At 35.6% G+C, this 19426-nt stretch overlaps 6 protein-coding genes, 1 non-coding gene and 1 pseudogene across 7 annotated transcripts; 3 read left to right on the forward strand and 5 right to left on the reverse strand.

Moving 5' to 3' along the window:
* Positions 230-303, reverse strand: TRNAT-AGU. Its single transcript has one exon. It is a non-coding gene; the product is annotated as a tRNA-Thr (tRNA).
* On the reverse strand, positions 1095-1999 carry LOC104731970 (zinc finger CCCH domain-containing protein 18). Its single transcript, XM_019233588.1, has 4 exons — positions 1706-1999; positions 1462-1608; positions 1281-1376; positions 1095-1111 (listed from the first exon to the last, which is right to left on the reverse strand). Exons 1-4 carry the CDS (start codon positions 1974-1976, stop codon positions 1095-1097), a joined length of 531 nt encoding a protein of 176 aa, XP_019089133.1. The 5' UTR covers positions 1977-1999.
* On the reverse strand, positions 3951-4631 carry LOC104731971 (NADH-ubiquinone oxidoreductase 20.9 kDa subunit-like). Its single transcript, XM_010451486.2, has 2 exons — positions 4389-4631; positions 3951-4308 (listed from the first exon to the last, which is right to left on the reverse strand). The coding sequence occupies exons 1-2, from the start codon at positions 4540-4542 to the stop codon at positions 4142-4144; spliced, it is 321 nt and encodes a 106-aa protein (XP_010449788.1). The 5' UTR covers positions 4543-4631; the 3' UTR covers positions 3951-4141.
* Positions 7440-8407, reverse strand: LOC104731972. Its single transcript, XM_010451488.2, has one exon. It carries the CDS (start codon positions 8016-8018, stop codon positions 7641-7643), a length of 378 nt encoding a protein of 125 aa, XP_010449790.1. The 5' UTR covers positions 8019-8407; the 3' UTR covers positions 7440-7640.
* On the forward strand, positions 10634-12369 carry LOC104731973. The gene is made up of 8 exons (XM_010451489.2): positions 10634-10787; positions 10955-11101; positions 11193-11272; positions 11399-11469; positions 11656-11726; positions 11798-11879; positions 11964-12013; positions 12090-12369. Exons 2-8 carry the CDS (start codon positions 10988-10990, stop codon positions 12159-12161), a joined length of 540 nt encoding a protein of 179 aa, XP_010449791.1. The 5' UTR covers positions 10634-10787; positions 10955-10987; the 3' UTR covers positions 12162-12369.
* LOC104731974 (CASP-like protein 2B1) lies at positions 14092-15559 on the forward strand. The gene is made up of 3 exons (XM_010451490.1): positions 14092-14475; positions 14592-14724; positions 15067-15559. The coding sequence occupies exons 1-3, from the start codon at positions 14312-14314 to the stop codon at positions 15316-15318; spliced, it is 549 nt and encodes a 182-aa protein (XP_010449792.1). The 5' UTR covers positions 14092-14311; the 3' UTR covers positions 15319-15559.
* LOC104731975 lies at positions 15762-18393 on the forward strand (annotated as a pseudogene).
* Positions 18307-19420, reverse strand: LOC104733583 (transcription factor bHLH3-like). Its single transcript, XM_010453151.2, has one exon. It carries the CDS (start codon positions 19217-19219, stop codon positions 18476-18478), a length of 744 nt encoding a protein of 247 aa, XP_010451453.2. The 5' UTR covers positions 19220-19420; the 3' UTR covers positions 18307-18475.

The raw sequence follows: 19426 nt of genomic DNA on the forward strand, positions 1-19426 counted from the left end.
TCCCGTAAAACAAACCCGTCATTTACCGTTAACTTGAGTCGGTTTGCCAACGGACCTGGGAGGTTCAAGCAGTAGCGTCCACACAAATTCATGTGAATCAACCGCAGCTAACTCAGCTCCCTCATGCAACTCAGCTCCCATCGCAGACTCAGAGGCCACCAAATTGCTTTATTTAATATCTGGCACTTATGAGAGACTTTTTAAGTCTCCCAAAAAAAGAAAGGAAAATTGCTTTCATTGAGAGTTGAACTCAAGACCTCCCGCTTACTAAACGGGTGCTCTAACCAACTGAGCTATGAAAGCTACGCGAGAGTTGTTGCACAAGCAACTAATAAATCTAGTAGACGAGTTGGACGATCATATTTGTTGCAACATGTCTTACTTTTTGATGTATGTAAGTAAATCCAGTGACAGTTCTTTTATAAATCGAAATTCCTGTTACCAAATAACTTTTATATATAATAATCTCAGTAGAACTTCTTTTTTAACAGTTCATTTGAATCTTACAATGTTAGCATTTTTTTGCTCCACAAATGCTTTTTTATCAGCAAACTTCCATCCTTGTCTTTTTAAAATCCATACATACTTACTTTTATCCAGAGCTCCAGGATTGGGACTACCAAACTTCATCAAAATATTTAATTTTACGAGATAACCCCCCTAGTCATACCCTGATACTTTTCTCTGTTATTGTTGTGTAAACTAAGACAACTTCCTATGGCATCGATCAACCACTTGGCCATCCTTCCTAGTTCCTTCTCAAAGTTCAAACCTTTTATCATGTTTATCTTTCTATGCCTCAATCAATAACAAGAGAATTGTCACATTTTTCAGAATAATTATCTTGTTCTGCAAAAGAGATTTACTCAACTATGATATCTCAACTCTTGTTTCTTCTCCCGAACTACAAATAATGATAAATGCCTGATAGGAAACGGCTGTGACAAAAAAAAGAAAATTTTTAAGAATGTGATGTATTCCCATTTGTATTTGAAAACAAAATATGGTGAATTTTCTAAATGCATCTCCAAAACAATATTAGGTTCACTTTTACCAACACTAATTGATGAGGTTTCTCGTTCACGTTGTACACTCTATTGAAGCTCAGGTTCTGTTGACAAAAGAAGAAGAGAAGCAGTTAGTATATTAGTTGAATGGAGACTATTGGAGAGAGCTAAATGATACATGAGAAGAAGAAAAAATGACTTAATTTGTAATCATCCAAAAAAAATACCAACTTTATATGTGAATTTGTCTTAATTTGCAAGTTATTAACCAACCTTGCGTTTGGGAATGTGACAAGGACCCCTCTTGCTGGCCCTTTGATCTTACCAGTCGTTTCATCCGACTCAAACGTAGCCCACTTGACATTGCACCTGTCCATTGACTCAAACTTAACCAAGTTAGATCTTTCTCTGAATATAATGTTGATATATATGTGAATTTAGCTAGTTTAATTACATCTTGTCTTTGCGTCTGTTGCTCCTGTGTTGCTCGACTCTGCACCATTAGTACTGGACTTATTCAATGTCCTAGCCAGATGTTTCAGACGGCTCAGCCTTATAGTACCCATCATTTTAGCTAGCTCCTCCACTGGTATTCCCACACCTGCAAGTCACCAAACACACACACACACATGATATACACTTTCACAAGTCTGTTCTGAATTTACATTAATTACTTTTAGATGGAGCTAGAGCCTCACTCTGATCAGACGACTCAACCAAGCTGGCTCCAGAATCAGGCGGTGAATTCACTGCTCCCTGGCTGCCTCCAGTGATTGGTTGGATCTGAGAGTCAAGACGGTTGATCTCAGCTCTCTGCCTTCGCAGCTGATAGTTTTTGCGGCGCCTAGCCAAATGCTTTTCCCTCTCATCTTGGCTCATAGATTGTCTTCTTTCTCTGTCTCTTAGACGCCTTCTTTCTCTTTCTTGCTCCTTTCTACTCTTCCTCGATTCCACAGCCTCTTCCTCCATTCTACTGCTCGCATATGACTCTGTATCTACTCAGAATCCAATTCGATAATATACAACGGATACCAAATTAGTTGTGATGAAGCAAGGGTTACGATGACACCAAAAATCAGTATTCGATGAGATTATAATATACTAACATCCATATTGACCAGGCCAAAAGAATGAGGACAGATGAATTAAAAAGATCCACATTTGCGTGTGGATCTATTGAACCAATAAACCCTAGACTCTCGACTACTTGATAAACACGTTTTAGAACCGACGAGCCCTAATTTCGGAATAAAGCACACGTAGAGAAAACAAATCCTTGGCGAACAAAAATAAACTTTTATCCATAACACGGCACTGGCAAAAACCGTGACGAGAGGGGGAATCAGAACTACGAAGACAACGGGCGTGATTGTTTACAAATTTGACAAGGCGAACGGAGAAAGATTCAACAACTGACCTGTACAACATACGTCACCGAGTTGAAGCGTCGGCGATGGAATCGACGAACGTTTTCTTGAATTATTTTTTAACAAATGTTTTTTTTTCTTCTATTCCAATTACCTTTTCAATCAACCGTTACCTTATCTGATTTATGACATTTCCATATTGCATTATCGTATTTGCCTAAATAAGCTAAGGTACATTTCATTATTTCTCTCCTCGCAACTTTATATTACTTGAATGATTCAAACAAGCCAATCCGGAGAACATTATTCATCATATACATATGAAATAAAACGCGGTTGTACACGAATATTTCGCTCCAATTTGTAGAATTTAGGTAGCTCCATGAGAAATCAAAGATATTTGAAAAAAAAGAAGAAAAAGTTTTCTTTCAGTTACATTCCGTTTTAGTAAAATTAAAGGTGGAATTGTTTAATTTGATAGTTGGCCCTGTTTATTATATAAGTGAACCGGTTGATGTGTAGTCAATTAATTGTAATCAAGTTGCATAATAATTCTCATTTTGTTTGACTTCGGGTACATGTATCCTCTGGAAGAAAGCTATAGAACTAAGAGCTAAATAAATAGTTCAAAACTTTCAGGTGATATGAACATAATAATAGCTGAAAGTCTCCACATATTGACCATGGTGAGTAGTTTACATATGCAACACATTTTGAACATCTATGTAAAAAGTGAAAAGAGGAAAATTATGATTAGGCATGGAAGCAATGCACATGAGACCAAAATAAATAGGCAGATCAAAATAATAGTTGTTGGATGCATCAAGCTGTTAGAGATACAAGTCCTAGCCATGACAACCACTTTATTCAGTCACATCAAGGAATTCCACGAATTAGAAGTTTAGGAGGACAAGGAAGATCGATATATTCCATCAACAATGCAAAGTCCATCTCTATCCATTGTTGACAAACTCTTTTGTTCACGACCGTTGAAACAAAAGTAATGGATCTTGAACAAGAATCCGAACACTACGAGATGGAAAGACAAACTGACAGCAAAAAGGGTTTCATCTATAGAAAAGTTTGATAGAGCAGTATCAATTAGATAGACTCTCTCACTTTAACCCATTGGTTCATCCTCTCCAAAAGCTACACAACAACTAACCAAATCCAAACAAACCACAGGCAAAGAAGCTACAACATCTGATTCCTTTTGGTGAACCAATCCCCTCTAAGGGGTTTCTATAACTACAAATATACAATAGCAATCCTAAAAAGTGAACATTTTCAGCAGCACAACCACAAGTACCCCCCAATATAGAGCTTCTGCACCATAATTTCACAGGGAAAATTCCAGAACCTACACAGACAATGATCACCACCAATACCTTTTTCCCAGGACAAGGTCGGTCTCTCCAAGACATTCGAATGCAGTTGGTCCTTGTTCATCTGGGAATGTTAACACTGGTATACACATCTATCTACAAACCAATACTTTTAACACAACAAATAACATACCTATCAAGTCACTAATCTGATTGCAGAACTAAAGAATCCTTTATTGCAACATCACTCAGAATCACAAGAACATATATATTCATCAGAATTTCATTGTCACAACAAATCTTATTTGATCATCATCATAAGTCATCATAACAAACAAACAGAGGAGGCACATATCATATCCTCAAACAGCAGAGAAAAGAAGAGTTTTCAAATTCCAAAATGAAGCCCAGATCCAGAGATAAACAAAAAAAGCTAAAGTAGTCATTTAGAGAAACCACCACGCTTCTGGTAACTAGCAACCTCACCGTCGTTAGGGAAGAAACCCATGAGTCTACCAGCTGAGTTCTGGTACGCATACATGAAACCCCCCATGAGCCCGATCAGTCCTCCAGTAACCATTGACGGTCCTTTAATCCCAGGCTTAATCCCTACAAAACTCCAAAAAAACAACAAATCAGCACATTCTCAAAACACAAATTTCAACAGTGAGAGAGAGAGGTGAGTGGACCAGAGAGATAGCCGACGGTGACGGAGATGCCGGTGATGGTAGAGAAACGGAGGTAATCGAGGGTGCTGAAATTGCCGACGACTTTAGTGAAAGCAGGGTTCCGATCAACGACTGGGTATTGTGGCTTCTCCAAGGCAGTGATGTCTGTGTTCATCTTCGATCTATATATCAAATCTACGAATCTCTGATTCTATCTTCTTCCTTCTTCTTCCGATCAAAATCTATTTCTAGGTTTTATTCAATTTCAACAGCAGCTGAGAGCTTCTACTTCATTCAGAGACTCTATCTTTGAGTCTTTGTTGGGCTTTCTCGTAGTAGACCCAATGGGCCCAATTCAAGAACATTAGCGTCTCTGAGGCCATGAAATCAGATTTTTGGATTTAGTTTTTAGTTTTTAGATTTTAGTTTTAGATTTTGGTATTAGTTTTTTTTAATGAGAAATCTCAAAAAAAAAAAAAAAAGTTTTTGGTTTTTGAGAAAAATTAATTTAAAGAATCAAAAACTAGATTTCTTAAATTATAGGACAACTAAAAATCTAGAATCGTGAATGGAAAGACTACAAACCAAAATTATAAAATTTTGATTGGTATAAAATTGAGTTTTTGAAAAACAAAAACCAAAATCTCTTTCAAAATATACAAAACATTCAAGGCCTAAATGTTGTCCTTTCAATTCTTGAAATCACTGCTCGTTTCAAGAATCATATCACTATTTCAACTATAACCATATGTAGTCCATTTTATATCCTTTTAATCGTTTCCATCGTAAATCAACGATTAGTTCGATCAACATTACAATTTACAAATACGATAGCCGGCTATTATCATTATATATGTGAGATCTCTAACGATATGTTGATAGAGAAATTGACATATTTTGTTTCTTATTCGATCAATGCATAAGGTTTAAAGTTATTATTACGTATATTCTATACTTAAAATTCTGATAAATATTGTCCGTTGATTGCAATATTTGTGTGTGTGTGTTATATATCTCCAATTTTATAGATATATAGATAATTTCTTCACTGAAATTCATGTTAATGATTTAAAAAATATTTTGAATCTGAAGATGAACAGTTTATATCAAGTGTCTTAATTAACTTGTATTTGAATAACAATTAGGTTTGAACTCGCGGTGTAATTTCGTTAGTTAAACCTTAATAGAGTTTTCAGGTCATATTTTTAATCTTTTATTTATATTAATAGAGTATTATATAATGTATTACATGTTTGAATGGAAGATGAAAAGAACTATATAAAATTTGAAAACTTTTATTAAATTTTTGTACGAAACATATGTTTCATTAATCGTTATTTTTGTTCATTGTTGTTATAAAAACTAAATATTTTCAAAATTGGAGAAATATTTTACTAGTTTATTGAATGTGTTCTTTATTTATGGAGAAATCGGAATCATCTAGGTCTAAATGTTTTTTAGTTATTATAAGTTAACACGTTCACAAGTTTGTTTTTTTTTTTTTTTTTTTTNATTTTTTTTTTTTTTTTTTTTTTTTTTTTTCTTACACGTTCACAAGTTTGTATACCACTTTTTATCAACGAAAAAACACCAAAATTTTCTATCTTTTTGGATTAAAATCGTTCGTTTGTTCCATACCATTTTATATAATAAAGTAAGGTCTTTAGAAAATTCAAGTTTTGAGACCTTCAGTATTAATATGAATTCATTTTCATATTTCTTAATTTTTTTATTTATATTAATAGAATATTATATAATATATTAGATGTTTGAAATGAAGATGAAAAACTATATGAAACTTGAGAACTTGTATTAAACTTTTATATGGAAAAACATTTTTAATGAACTAACAAAATGTTAATTTGACCACAAAAAAAGATGGTATGACATCTAAGAGTTTATTTTGTTTCTTATAAAAAACACATACGTAAATATATTTTACTTATGTTTTGCTTATTTTTGGCACATGTTTTGTTTATTCTTTTGTTAATTTTTTTTTATATTAAACAATATACAATATATAAGATTTTACGTAAATGCAAAATCTTATCGGTAAAATTAGTTGAAAAATACTTAATTAAATATAATAGTGCAATTTTAATTTTTATGATGTTAGAAAATCGTTTCAAGTTTAATACCTTATATTAAACTTAAATAAATAGAAAATAAAATGTAAGTATATGACCATAATAACAAATGAATAAAAATATATAAACAACTGAATACATCATCCACACATCCCATGGACAACCATCTAGTTTAACTATACAACTTAAGATCAACTTTGAACTAATAGTAATAATTTGTACTTTAACTTGTATTCTCTTAAAATTAATGATTTAATATTGTCGACACTTTAGTTTCCATCTCTCTTTATCTCAATTATTACTGACATATATAAGAGTACTCATGAATCGAATACGATGCAAGTAGGTTTTGAATTCTGATTGATTTGCCATGACTCGTTATAATGAGAAATTATTTCTTTCTTTATGAAAAAAAAATCGTCAATATATAAAAGCAAAGCTGCAAAATCAGGGTTTCAACATGCGCAAGCGGAGCCCAACTGAAGTCGAATTTCAAGTCTGTCTCCTTAACTCCTCAGGACATTATTTACCATACCTTTTTTTGGTGAAGTTAAGTTATAACTTATAAATAATTAAGAGTATATATGAACATATATTTATAACGATGCCTTTAGAGAGACTACATATCACCACCGTCCATCGGCCAGTTTGACAGAGTCAAATGTTTTATAAACAAAGTTAGGTCTTTTTTCTTTGTTCATCTTAGTATTATATATATGTGTGTATGTGTGTGTTTCCATGCAAGACACCTTTATGGCTTTATCTATCTTACTATTGCCTATTGGGTTTTGGTTGTGGAGAAGTTACTGTATATATAAACATATAGAGGAAATACGAAGGCTGATCAAACTTTACATATGAAAAAGTATAAGAAGAGACTTGAGGAATGATAACCATCAACAACAAAAAAAGAACCAATAACTCAATGAGTTAAACCAAAAAAAAAAAAAACTCAATGAGTAGATCGTTATCATTAACTTCGAAATAATCAATATAAAACATAACATAATCATTAACTTCGAAATAATCAATATATATATATATATATATGATTGCCATTTTAACCATACATATCACCACCACCTACATGACTCTTTAAAGGATCATACCGATCAAAAAAAAGGTTATACGTACATATTTATAAACTACAAGGAAAGGAAAAAGATGGATTGGATCAGAACAAGTTTTAGAGATGGAGAGACGTGTCAACATCGTCGTATCGATCAAACCCACCAATCTTCTTATCGTCTTTAGTTGGCCACTGATGACAAACGCTTGGCTTTTCAATGGATTCAGAGGTGGAGTGTGGGCATAAGGAGAGGGAGAGAAGCTGCTGTGACGAGGATGTTTGAGAGTTTAGAGGTAGAAACTGGAAGAAACCAAAGCTCGTGGGTTCGCTGTAATATTGCAAGATGTTGTCTTGGTGGTTAGGTTTAGGGTTAAGGAGTTCTCGCTCAGCTCTTAACTCCCGTGCTCTCTGAAGTTGTCGGAATCTTTCTTGAAGCAAGACGATGGAAGACTGGATCACCATTTGTTCTTTTCGGTCTCTTACCATTGAACTCATGACGTACAAGTATAATATTAGTGGTATAATGATATGAGTCGTTGAGAGTGTTTACTATAGGGTTTGGGGCCATGTTTACGTGTGTTGTGCCTATTTATATACGGAGGAAAAAGGTCTATATTTCTGATTATTTAATCTGCATGAGAATATTGTATAATATAATAAAAGTAAATAGGGTTGTTGAGTAGTTCGATGAAATTCCGAAAGGAAGAGAATCAGGAGTAAAGTGGGAAGAGAACAAGAGGAAGAAGGCAAAAGGGACAATCTAAGGATTGTAAAAAGAGAATGTATAATGTGTGAGTGGAGATTTGCATTTTTATTTTTCTTTTCTTTCTAAGTAACAAAAGAAAAAAAGTTGGCCAAAGTAGAAAATGGTTGGGAGGAAAATGACAAGAAGAATGTTTGAAGGGATGCACATGGATTGGTTTGTTTGGATGATTATATTGTGAAGATATATAAACCCCTTTTTTCATGCACCCCACTTACCTCCCTCTACGGGCTCTTTTTATTTCAAACGGAAACTTTATATTATTTTCCCACGAAATATATATATATAGAGAGAGTATTATATAGGGGATTGTCTTGTTGATGTCTTCTTTGTTTTGATTGTATGCATAACAAAGTTTTCAATAAATAAATTGTCAATTTTAACACAAAAACCTTGCGTGCGTATATTATGATGTAAGGACGACATTTCTAACCATTATGTATGTAGAAGACTAATCTATGTTTACACTCGTATATATTCTTCTTTCTTTTTCTTTATCAAAAATTTGAATACAGTATTCGTATTTTCTATGTTCAAGAAACTCAAAATGATCGAGGTTTTAATATTCCTTGAGAAAAAAACGTGAATAAGAAAAGGGAATGACAAAAGGGTTTAGGAGAGATTTTGGTGGCTTGGGAGATGGTGAAATGGAGCCACTTCTTTGTCTCCACATCAAATCTTCTCTCGGTGGAATTTAAAGTTAATATTATTGGGATTCAATTTAAAATGAAACACACTTTAAAGAAGAGTGTCAAAAGTTGTTAATGGTTTCTATAAATTAGTTGATCCACTTTATAAGTTTTAACTTCTTATGATTTGGCGAGGATGAAAAAGTATATGTAAAAGTGGGCCTATGTATTGATAAAATGACAAAAGGAGTTCAAGAGTAGGGAATAATTATATCATCAGCATATATATGAGATGTGTTTTGTGTTTTGTTTGACTGATAAAATAATTGTGAAAAAGACCACTCGTTTTCACACAAGACATTCTCTCTCGATCTCCTCATTTTCTCTCCAATCGAAATGCTACTCTAAAGCTCCCTTCCCATAATGAAATCATCCATGCATGTAACATTCCCATATGTATTTACTTATTTAGGGAAAAAAATAATTTACCAAAGTAAAATATAATTAATTTGTCTAATATATATGATCAATATATGTATCATATGCGCAAAGCCGAGGCAAACTTTTATATTTGACCGATTGTGATAATCTTATATAACGGATGTTAGTTATGTTTGATATGAAGTCTCAACATATATACATATACATATGATCATAATTTTCCATTAGCATAATTCATTAATTCTAACACCCATATAATGTAAAATTTTATAATCCACCTCTAACACACGTGTACGTTTGAATCTCACTTCCTAGTTGGATTTCAAACCCACATTAATTAGTTGGTCCACAAGGTACAAAACTTATCTCACATAATATCATGTCAATAATACACTGCCTTAACTATAATGATATATCACTGATCTTTATTTTGATATTACATCAAACTGGTAAATATGTATTGTTGTTACGATCTCTAGACTCTAGCTAAGGAAAAAGAAAGAAAGAAAGCGAGACAGTATACCTACAAAACGGAGCGGGTTGAAAATAAAGAGGAAGAGGACAATGGGGATACAAAGTTTGAAAGGCACATCAAAAGTGGTGGGAGCAAAAGTTTGTCGTCAAGTAATTGGAATATAATGGCATGCATACACCAAAGCTGAAGATGCTACGACGTTTAGGATTTGGATTTACATTGTGCCTTCTTCCTTTTCTTTTTTTTTTCTTTTTTTTTTTCCACAGCTTCGGTATCTGCGAAGTTATCGATGATAATGCTCTGATTTGGTGGTAAACCCAATTAGATAGATGGTTTTTAACATAATTATAATTAAGTGGGAGGGAGGGGATCGGATGAGACAAAACATAAAACGTCTTTAGATTAGTTGAGAGAGATTAGAGACAAAGCGTGCCAGTTCTGGTAAAACCATTACAACCACTCCTACGTGAAAAGAATACATTATTATGTTTTTGTTATATTTTCACCTTTTTTCTTATCTTTTTTTACCCTCCTCCTCCATGTTGTGATTTATTCATGTCTATTTTTATCCTGTTAATTCTAAATTTGGTTACTGACCTTATTTGTTAACCCTTCGCCAAAACTTTGTAGCTTAGTGATTGTTTCTTTTCACATGTACGCAAGCTTAATTGTATTTTGTAATAAAGTTAACCAGTGGTTAAGAGTTAACATAATGGGCCGTTTAGCCCAATAGAGCCTGTTTAAAAAGGATAATTTGTTTGCTTTACTAAGGGCTTGAAGTTTGTTACTTTTACGAAAAGAGTAGAAAGTTTTCAATTTTGCAATTCTAGACACTCCTCTTCTTTTGAGTTTCAGACACCAATCTAAAAAAAAAAAATCCAAGTTTCTCCAAATTTTAGACGTTAACCTCTCTGCTCTGAAGGCTTGAAAATTTCTGGGAATCTACGACGGAAACTGTAAGTTCCGATCATATTCACGAGGATCTCGTTCTACCTTTACTCGTATCTGTATCTTCCTTCATAGATTTAGGTGTTCTAGAACATGATGGATCAAATTAGGGATTTTGTTCTTTTGCGAATTGTGATTGATATCGAGTTTTGAATTGTTCAATTTTTGGGTTTAGCGGATTGCTAGAATTTGATCAGAAGAAGGGTTAATGGAAGGAGAGAAGCTAATGATAGAAGATCGCGGCTTTTTGGCTGCTCCTCTGACCTTCTTCGTCGTCGTTGTCTTCCAGTTGCTATCTAAGTGGCTTGACCAATTGAAGAAGGTAACAAAAAAGATTAAACCTTTTTAGGCGTTTGTTATTATCCACCCGAACAATCCAATTTAGATTCCACCTCTTTTGAAATTTTTATCAGAAAGGGTCGAAGAACACGAGGGAATCACAGCTGCGGTCTGAAATTAAACAGCTTTTGAGAGAGGCTAGTGCATTGTCTCAGTAAGTTGTTTGTTCTCAAATTTGTCACATTTTTGTTTTTTTGTTCAGCTGATTAGAGTTGAAGGAAGGTGCAGTGATTGAAACAAACTAGAGAGTTTATTTATTATCTATGGTTCTCAATTGCAGGCCAGCCACTTTTGCTCAAGCGGCAAAACTTAGGAGGTCTGCAGCTACTAAAGAGAAAGAACTTGCACAATGTGAGTATGCATTCATATTAGCTAGCTCTACATTGTTATTGATTGCTTAGTGAGCGTAGAGTTTACGATATTTTAGATATATATGATGCAACAGTTAGTTACTTAGCTTTAGAACTATACCTTATTAGATCATCGTGAACTAGTATAGGTGTGTAAACCTATTAATGCCTCTTTTTCGAAATATAGATCTGGAACAGCATAACAAAGAAATTAATCTCTCATATGATCTATATGGAAAGGTTCTGCTTGCTTCAAAGGTAACTTGAGTGGTGTGTTTAAGCTTCTCTTTTTCCTCGTAATTGAGGTGTGCTAATAACTTTGTCTATAGGTTGTGATATACCTAATCCTGGTACTTTGGTTCTGGAGGACTCCGATTGCCATTATAGCTAAGCAACTTGTTCAACCGTTTGGTGAGTAGTTTACTTTTACCGGTTTAAAGCTTGCTTTGATATAACATATAGGTTTAAAAAAACTGAATGTGGTGTGCTTCACAGGGACTTTGTTATCTTGGGGAACAGGAGGTCACTTAACAGGCCATGTGTTGGTATGTACCTTCTTCCCAGTCCAATTTCTTTGGGCTTGTGTGAATGATAGCGTAATTTGTTGGGTGAAAAATGCAGGTTGGGATCATACCGTGGCTGATACTCTCAACCAGAGTGAGCAAGTATGTGTGTAGGTTCGTGGAGTTCTAAATCACATCCCTGAAGAGAGTGGAGATTAATGGTTTGAGTTTAAAGTTATAGCGTTTTAGGAGACACTTGACTTGTGGCAGAATGGTGCCTTTTTTTTTCCTCATCTATGATATCTACCTTGAAATTTTTTGTATAAATATTATATGAATCTTATTCTCAAATTTGGTTTGTTACACATATAACAAAGTGGTTAGGTTTTGACCTTTAAGAGTTGGGTAAGAATTAAGATTGTTACTCTTGAAAGAGTCCTATATAATAGTCCCCAATGTGAGAACTAATCATTATAATCACAGCACATTGTCACCACTCCCCCATTCGTGTTGTCAATTTTTATCTTTTAACACCGAATTTTGTATAACCATATTCAAAAGACGCGTGTACTTATTTAACACACGCTGCAATGCATGTGGCTCATGAAGATGTTGCATTATATCACCGAAAATGGAAGAAACAAAAAAAAAAGGAGAAATAAAACACTTACTACTACTATAAAAAAAGTGGGTAGCTTGGTGAACGCATTAGATTAATGGGAGAATCTTAGCAATTAATTGTAGGGCATCATTATAATATCCACTTCCACCCACCTTCACACACTCATGCACTAGCGGGGATTTCCTTAATTAATTTAAAGAAAACAACTTAAATCATACTATGTTGAAAGGAACGTGCACGTGTCGCATCATCCACACTTGTCTTTCTAAAACAAAAAAACTTGATTGGATTTGGCTTAAGTGAGAGTTTAATACTACTAGTAAGACAGAACTAAAAAAAGGGTTAGGTTTAATGCCTAAATTGGGAGATGGGAAGTGCAATAAATAAGGAGGAGGAGAAAACCAGGTTCATTAAATAGTGTGTATGTGTATGTGTGTATGTGTGTATGTGTGTATGTGTGTGTGGGCATCCAAAGTCCCATCTTACTAATTCAAAAATCCCTCTCGGGATATCAAATCTTCTTTTCATTTTTTTTTTGTTATCTCCACTTTCCTAGAACATTAAAAGACAAAATATGGAGCATCGTAATTGTAATTAATCCTAAAGCTTCATTGTGATATTTCACTTTCATCTTTATGGGAGGAGGGGGATGATAGACAAATGTGTGTGTTTTGGGGTTGTAATGACTGATGAGAGAACCCACATTTTCAATTGAATGCATCTTCATAATACGTATTTAACGTCTGCAAGAACTTTTCTACCACTTGGCAGATTTAGGAACTATGTATGTTTCCGTGCAATTCAATATCATATCACAATTCAGTACTCTCTGAACAACAAGTCGCGACAAAATGAGATCATTGTATAGGTAAAAAAGAGTTTACTAGAAAACATCGTGGATATCATGTAGTAAAAAGTACATATATATTCAATATGAACTATCAAGTGAACCCATTCTACCTTTTTTTCTTTCTAAAAGTGAAAGTAAAAAAATGGAATATCAAGATGGTGATGCTAGGAAACATCTTTTTCATTCTTGAAGAAAATGATTACAACAACTAAAGACACTTCACTAAAACTCTAGTATAACCTTTTGTAAAATGAGATATAGTTTTATAATATAATGGTGATATCTTTTTCAATTTTGAAGAAAAATGATTACATTAACTAAAAACAATTCACAAAACTCTAGTACAATCAACATAAACTTTAAAATCTAGTTTTTCTCATGTATATTCAGAAAAAAAAAAACAATTTCTATATATTTATCAAAAGGATACACAACACAACAGGGTAAAATGAACACTGACTGTAGTAAATTGATTACATGATATGTATGTGGATCAAGACTTTTCTTAGATTGATTGATATTTGTGAATATTTCATTTTCTTTTTTCACTGAATTATTGTGGATATCTTTTTTTTTATCTCACTAATAATTCAAAAAATAAAATAAAAATGTCTAGCTTTTAATTTACACAAGAACTAGTAGCAAAGTTATGCGTTAACACACACACACACTCAATTTTGGTGATATTTTTTTTCAGTAAAGGAATAAGGGACCCAAGCGATGGGTGAAGTTAAAGCGATGAAGCTTCTCTCTATTTAAGTCCTTAAGCCGACTGACTAATCACACTATTTCTCTCTTGTCTCTCTACGGAACCTGTCTTCCTGTCTTCCTGTCTTGTCCAAAATCGGAATCAGTCCACGGAAGCAAGATGAAGCTTAATGATCGAAGACTGAGGCTAACGGAGCTACTCTTACGGATCTCCATCAGTGTCCTCTCCCTTCTTGCGCTTATCTTGATTGTTACAGACTCTGAGGTCAAGCTTATCTTCACAATCAAGAAGAAGGCCAAGTACTCCGATATGAAGTCGGTTGTGTAAGCTCCTCGAGAACACCATTTCAGAATTTTACTAATTATCCAACACCATTTCACTTTAGGGAGATGACAAATTTCGCAACTTTTTTTTTGTGTTGTTCTTGTTTGGGATGCAGGTTCTTGGTGGTGGCTAATGGGATAGCTGCGGTTTATTCTTTGTTGCAATCAGTTCGTTGCGTGGTGGGTACTATGAAAGGAACTGTTTTGTTCAGCAAGCCTCTTGCTTGGACCATATTCTCTGGTGATCAGGTGAGTTTAGTTTAGTTTAGTGTTTCTCTTTATCCCTACATTTTGTTGCCTAAATTAGTGTTTTGAGTTGTGAGATTTGTGGCTTTTTGCTTTGTCATTTTGAGATCTCGGGAGGTCAAATTAGAGGAAAAGTAAGGTACTATACTATGTTGAAAAGTCTCTCCAAGCATTTAATTGGTTTGGTTGGATATTAGAATTGAATTAACTTATTTAGGTATGAAAATGTTGCTTGCTTGCTTTGTTTGCATTCGAAAATTGAATCTAGGAGACGAAGTTTTGTTGGGACATTTAAAGAGTGTAGTTGGCAGCAAATGTTAATGATGTGATTTGTGGAATGAGCAGGCTATGGCGTACTTGAGTGTGGCGGCCATAGCAGCAACAGCAGAGTCTGGTATGATTGCAAGGGAAGGAGAGGAAGACTTGCAATGGATAAAAGTGTGCAATATGTATGGCAAGTTCTGTAACCGAATGGCTATAGGAGTATCCAGCGCCTTGTTTGCCTCCATTGCTATGGTTTTCGTCTCTTGCATCTCTGCTTTTAGTCTTTTCCGCTTGTACGGTGCGACCAAGGACCGCAGAACCTCGCCGTGGTGAAGGGAAATGCGCATTGTGTTTAGTAGTGTAGGCTCTTGTTTTTCTACTTCTTTTTCTTGATGAATGATGATCTTTCTATGTGACAAATCATATGTAAAACTGGACTGATATGTTCTTTGGTGTCGTCAATGTGCCATATTCTGTGATAAAAAAAAACAAGACTATGAGTTTTGCTTTGTAACCTCTTTACGGTATAGAATGTACTGCTTCTATAGTTATGTGTAAGAAAATATCAAATCCATGCCCTAGAGTGGAGTGGGAGTTTATTTAGGGTTATTGACTTATTGAGCAAAGCACTCACCTACCTCATAGTGTTGTTGTTTCTCTTTTACACCGACCTATATTGCAACTCTAATTATATTTAGGCCCTTTTACACAATAAGATTATTACAAGGCCCGTTATTGCTATTTACGTTTTTGACTATTCAACCCCTTTTAAGGTTTGAGTTCATCTTCCTTCCTTTGTTCGTCGTTTTGATCGAACCAAAAAAGGAAGCAAGAAAGAACCTTTCGACGCCGTTCTGATTTTCCGATAGCCACAGCTTCTCTGATACCAATCTTTAATCGTCGCCCCTTTGTTTTGGTTCTGCTTCGCCTTCAAAGTTTAGTAATTGTAAGTTCTGAATAGAAAGCGATATGTCGGAGAAGTTTTCGCCGACCTTGAGGCTCGGAGATCTCAACGATTTCATTGCTCCGTCTCAAGCTTGTGTCATATCTCTCAAGAGTACAAAACCCATTATTAAGAAGACTGATCGACCCCAGGTCCGAAAGTTCCATGCTTTCTTTCGTTTTCTTATCTTGGTTGAGTTTTATTGCTTCTTGGGTCTCTTTCATTCTCAGCTTTATATTGCTTAATGCCTCTATTGATATCTTCAACAGCTAATAAAAGTGTTCCCTCTGTGTGCTGATTTTGTATTTGAAGGTTGTGATTGCTCCAAAACAGGAGAAGTTTGAACCGGTGAAAATTTCTCTCAAGGATTGTTTGGCTTGCAGGTCAGTTCTACTCACTTACTGATTCTGATTTAGTCTAGAGACTTTATTGAGTGTAATGGTTTTTTCATATATGATGATGATACAGTGGATGCATCACATCGGCTGAGACTGTTATGCTTGAGAAGCAAAGCTTAGACGAGTTTCTCTCTGCACTTAGTAAAGGCAAGGACGTGATTGTGTCTATTTCCCCACAGTCCAGAGCTTCCCTTGCGGTTCACTATGAGATCTCTCCTCTTCAGGTTTTCAAGAAGCTAACTACGTTTTTGAAGTCTCTCGGAGTTAAAGCTGTGTTTGATACAAGCTGCAGCAGAGACTTGGTACTTATTGAAGCTTGTAATGAGTTTGTGAGCCGTTACAAGCAAGCTAATTCTGAAGATGGCGAAATTTCACAATCCTCTCTACCTGTGCTTTCCTCTGCCTGTCCTGGTAAGCAAGCAGCTTTACTCGTTTGATGTAATTGAATGTGTCTCTCTATGTGAGATTAATGTGCAAAAATTTCTGTGTATCAAGGTTGGATATGTTATGCTGAAAAGCAGCTTGGCTCTTTTGTTCTGCCGTATGTCTCTTCTGTTAAGAGTCCTCAGCAAACTATTGGAGCTGCGATCAAACACCATTTATGTCAAGCGTTGGGACTCAGGTACTGTTGTACTCTTGAAACTTTGGTTATCATTTGGTTGGTTCCCTTAATTTTTTTATTTATCGGTGACTGTTTCATGGAACTAGACTGAAGGAAGTGTACCATGTGACTGTGATGCCCTGTTACGATAAGAAGCTCGAGGCAGCGAGAGATGATTTTGTCTTTGAAGATGGAGCAGATGATAAGCTGACTGAGGTTGATTCCGTGCTGACATCTGGTGAAATCTTGGATTTAATAAAGGTGAGACTGTGATAGAGATTAAAACCTGTTTTCATTGTAATTTTGCAACCACCCCGCTTAAATTGTGAATCTGGTTCTGGATTATTGCAGATGAAAGGAGTCGACTTTAAAGATTTGGAGGAATCTCCACTCGACAGATTGTAAGAAGGATCATTATTTCATCTTTTCTGTTTCTGAGTGATGAATTCATGTGAAGTAAAACAATTTAAATTTGCATTGCAAAATCAGGCTGACGAATGTTACCGAGGAAGGAAATCTTTATGGTGTAGCTGGGACTTCAGGTGGCTAGGCGGAAACAACATTCAGACATGCAGCAAAAACACTATTTGGACAAACTATTGAAGGTCCTATAGAGTTCAAAACTCTCAGAAATTCTGATTTCCGTGAAGTGACTCTTCAAGTAAGTTCCTAGCCAGACCGTAACAGTTTTGAATATTTCTCTCATTAATCCCTGTTTTTTTTCTCATGTTCTTCATGTTTTCTCTCGCAGTTGGAAGGTAAAACAGTGCTGAAATTCGCTCTGTGTTACGGTTTCCAGAACCTTCAGAATATAGTCCGGAGGGTGAAAACGCGCAAATGCGATTATCATTATGTAGAGATTATGGCGTGTCCTGCAGGTTCGTCTTCTACTTTGCAGACCCTAGTTGATAAACGTATCCTATATGTTGAGTTATTAACAATGCTCTAACTAACAGGTTGCCTAAATGGTGGTGGGCAAATCAAGCCAAAGACAGGGCAGTCTCAGAAACAATTGATCAACTCACTGGAAGCTACTTATATGAATGATACTGTAAGTTACCCTGCACCTGCAGTCTCTTAAATGATACCTTGCAGTCTCTAAATTCATTTTTTAACTAAGCTAATTATAACTTGCCTTTTTTGGATCCAGACTTTGATTGCAGATCCATACCAGAATCCAACAGCCAAGAGATTATACGAGGAGTGGCTTAAAGAGCCTGGTTCCAACGAGGCCAAGAAGTACTTGCACACTCAGTATCATCCGGTGGTGAAAAGCGTTACAGCGCAGCTCAACAATTGGTAGACAAACCGGAGGTGTTCGTGAAATTTTGACTGGCTAGGCAACAAAGACGTTTCCATATTTGTGTACTTTAGATATAGGAGACGAAAGAAGCTTTTTTTTGCTCAAATATTTTATGTATGTAAAAGACAAATCTCAACATTACATAAAAAGTACAATTAACACATCTTACTAAGTAGGAGTTTGTTTTAATCGGCTAGTAATAATACATTGATACAAGCCAACACTTCTACTCTATCACATAGCAGTTACTGTGCGAGAGAGGCAAGGAGCCTGTCCTTCAGTTGCTCAGCGGTGCAGCCACCCTGAGGACGGAGAGTGAATGTGTGAACCACACCCTCTTCTGTGACAGCGACACTGGAATCATGAGGCGTAACTTCATTCTCCCTCAATGTTTGTATCACCTTTGAAACAGGATGAGTTTCCAAGGGACAGCTTAGCCTCACCACTGCGTCATCGTGCCTCTGTTGATAATCGACCTCTGCTGGAGTTATCTGATTACTCTCCCTCCTCTTCAGAATCTGCTGCTCTGTTTCGTAAACCCTGATTTTCTTCTGCATATCCGTGATGTACGTGATTGCATCCGCAAGGAGCGAAGCCTTATCCATCTTGGAGATGTTAGGCACCACAGCTCTCAATGCGTAGAATCTCTGGTTCAGCTTCTCCCTCCTCTGCCGTTCTGCTTCCACATGGTTTAGAGCCTCTTCTCTTCCGTTTGCAGGTTTTCTCCCTCTCTTCCTCGGCTTCTGCTCGTCAGTTAGATACAACGTCTCATCTTTCCCTTGTTCATAAGGGTACACTTGATTGGAACCTCCGATTGCTTGTACCTCAAACGATTCCAAGGAAAAGCCAGTGTCAGCCTCTGTCTTGGGAGAGAAATTAATACTCATAGACCGTGGTTTCGATCCACCAAGGCTCAACTGTCGACCAAAGATTTTAGGAGCTTCTTTAGCCTGAACAAAGTCAGATCCACCAAACACTGATTTCACCATCTCAATCACACTCTTATCTTCTGGAATGTTTCTCAAAGAACCAAGCTCAACAACTCCACAATTCACAGGTACAGACAAGACCGTCTGAAACCCAGCAGATCTAGCCAAGAAAGACCTAACCCTATAATAACTCAAGCAGCTAGGCAAATCTGCAGCCCAGAGAGGCTTCCCAGAGACATAGGTTCCAGCAGGACCGTACTTATTGGA

Source organism: Camelina sativa, chromosome 12 (assembly GCF_000633955.1).
Source record: "Camelina sativa cultivar DH55 chromosome 12, Cs, whole genome shotgun sequence".
Taxonomy (NCBI): domain Eukaryota; kingdom Viridiplantae; phylum Streptophyta; class Magnoliopsida; order Brassicales; family Brassicaceae; genus Camelina; species Camelina sativa.

Coding starts and splice junctions, on each gene's coding strand:
- LOC104731971 (XM_010451486.2), bottom strand. CDS start 4,542: ATGAACACAGACATCACTGCCTTGGAGAAGCCACAATACCCAGTCGTT. Junction 4,309..4,388: donor CACCGTCGGCTATCTCTCTG/GTCCACTCACCT, acceptor GGAGTTTTGTAG/GGATTAAGCCTGGGATTAAA.
- LOC104731974 (XM_010451490.1), top strand. CDS start 14,312: ATGAAGCTTAATGATCGAAGACTGAGGCTAACGGAGCTACTCTTACGG. Junction 14,476..14,591: donor TCCGATATGAAGTCGGTTGT/GTAAGCTCCTCG, acceptor TTTGGGATGCAG/GTTCTTGGTGGTGGCTAATG. Junction 14,725..15,066: donor CCATATTCTCTGGTGATCAG/GTGAGTTTAGTT, acceptor TGGAATGAGCAG/GCTATGGCGTACTTGAGTGT.
- LOC104731970 (XM_019233588.1), bottom strand. CDS start 1,976: ATGGAGGAAGAGGCTGTGGAATCGAGGAAGAGTAGAAAGGAGCAAGAA. Junction 1,609..1,705: donor GGTTGAGTCGTCTGATCAGA/GTGAGGCTCTAG, acceptor GGTGACTTGCAG/GTGTGGGAATACCAGTGGAG. Junction 1,377..1,461: donor AACAGACGCAAAGACAAGAT/GTAATTAAACTA, acceptor GTCAATGGACAG/GTGCAATGTCAAGTGGGCTA.
- LOC104731972 (XM_010451488.2), bottom strand. CDS start 8,018: ATGAGTTCAATGGTAAGAGACCGAAAAGAACAAATGGTGATCCAGTCT.
- LOC104731973 (XM_010451489.2), top strand. CDS start 10,988: ATGGAAGGAGAGAAGCTAATGATAGAAGATCGCGGCTTTTTGGCTGCT. Junction 11,273..11,398: donor GAGGCTAGTGCATTGTCTCA/GTAAGTTGTTTG, acceptor TCTCAATTGCAG/GCCAGCCACTTTTGCTCAAG. Junction 11,727..11,797: donor AGGTTCTGCTTGCTTCAAAG/GTAACTTGAGTG, acceptor CTTTGTCTATAG/GTTGTGATATACCTAATCCT.
- LOC104733583 (XM_010453151.2), bottom strand. CDS start 19,219: ATGGTGAAATCAGTGTTTGGTGGATCTGACTTTGTTCAGGCTAAAGAA.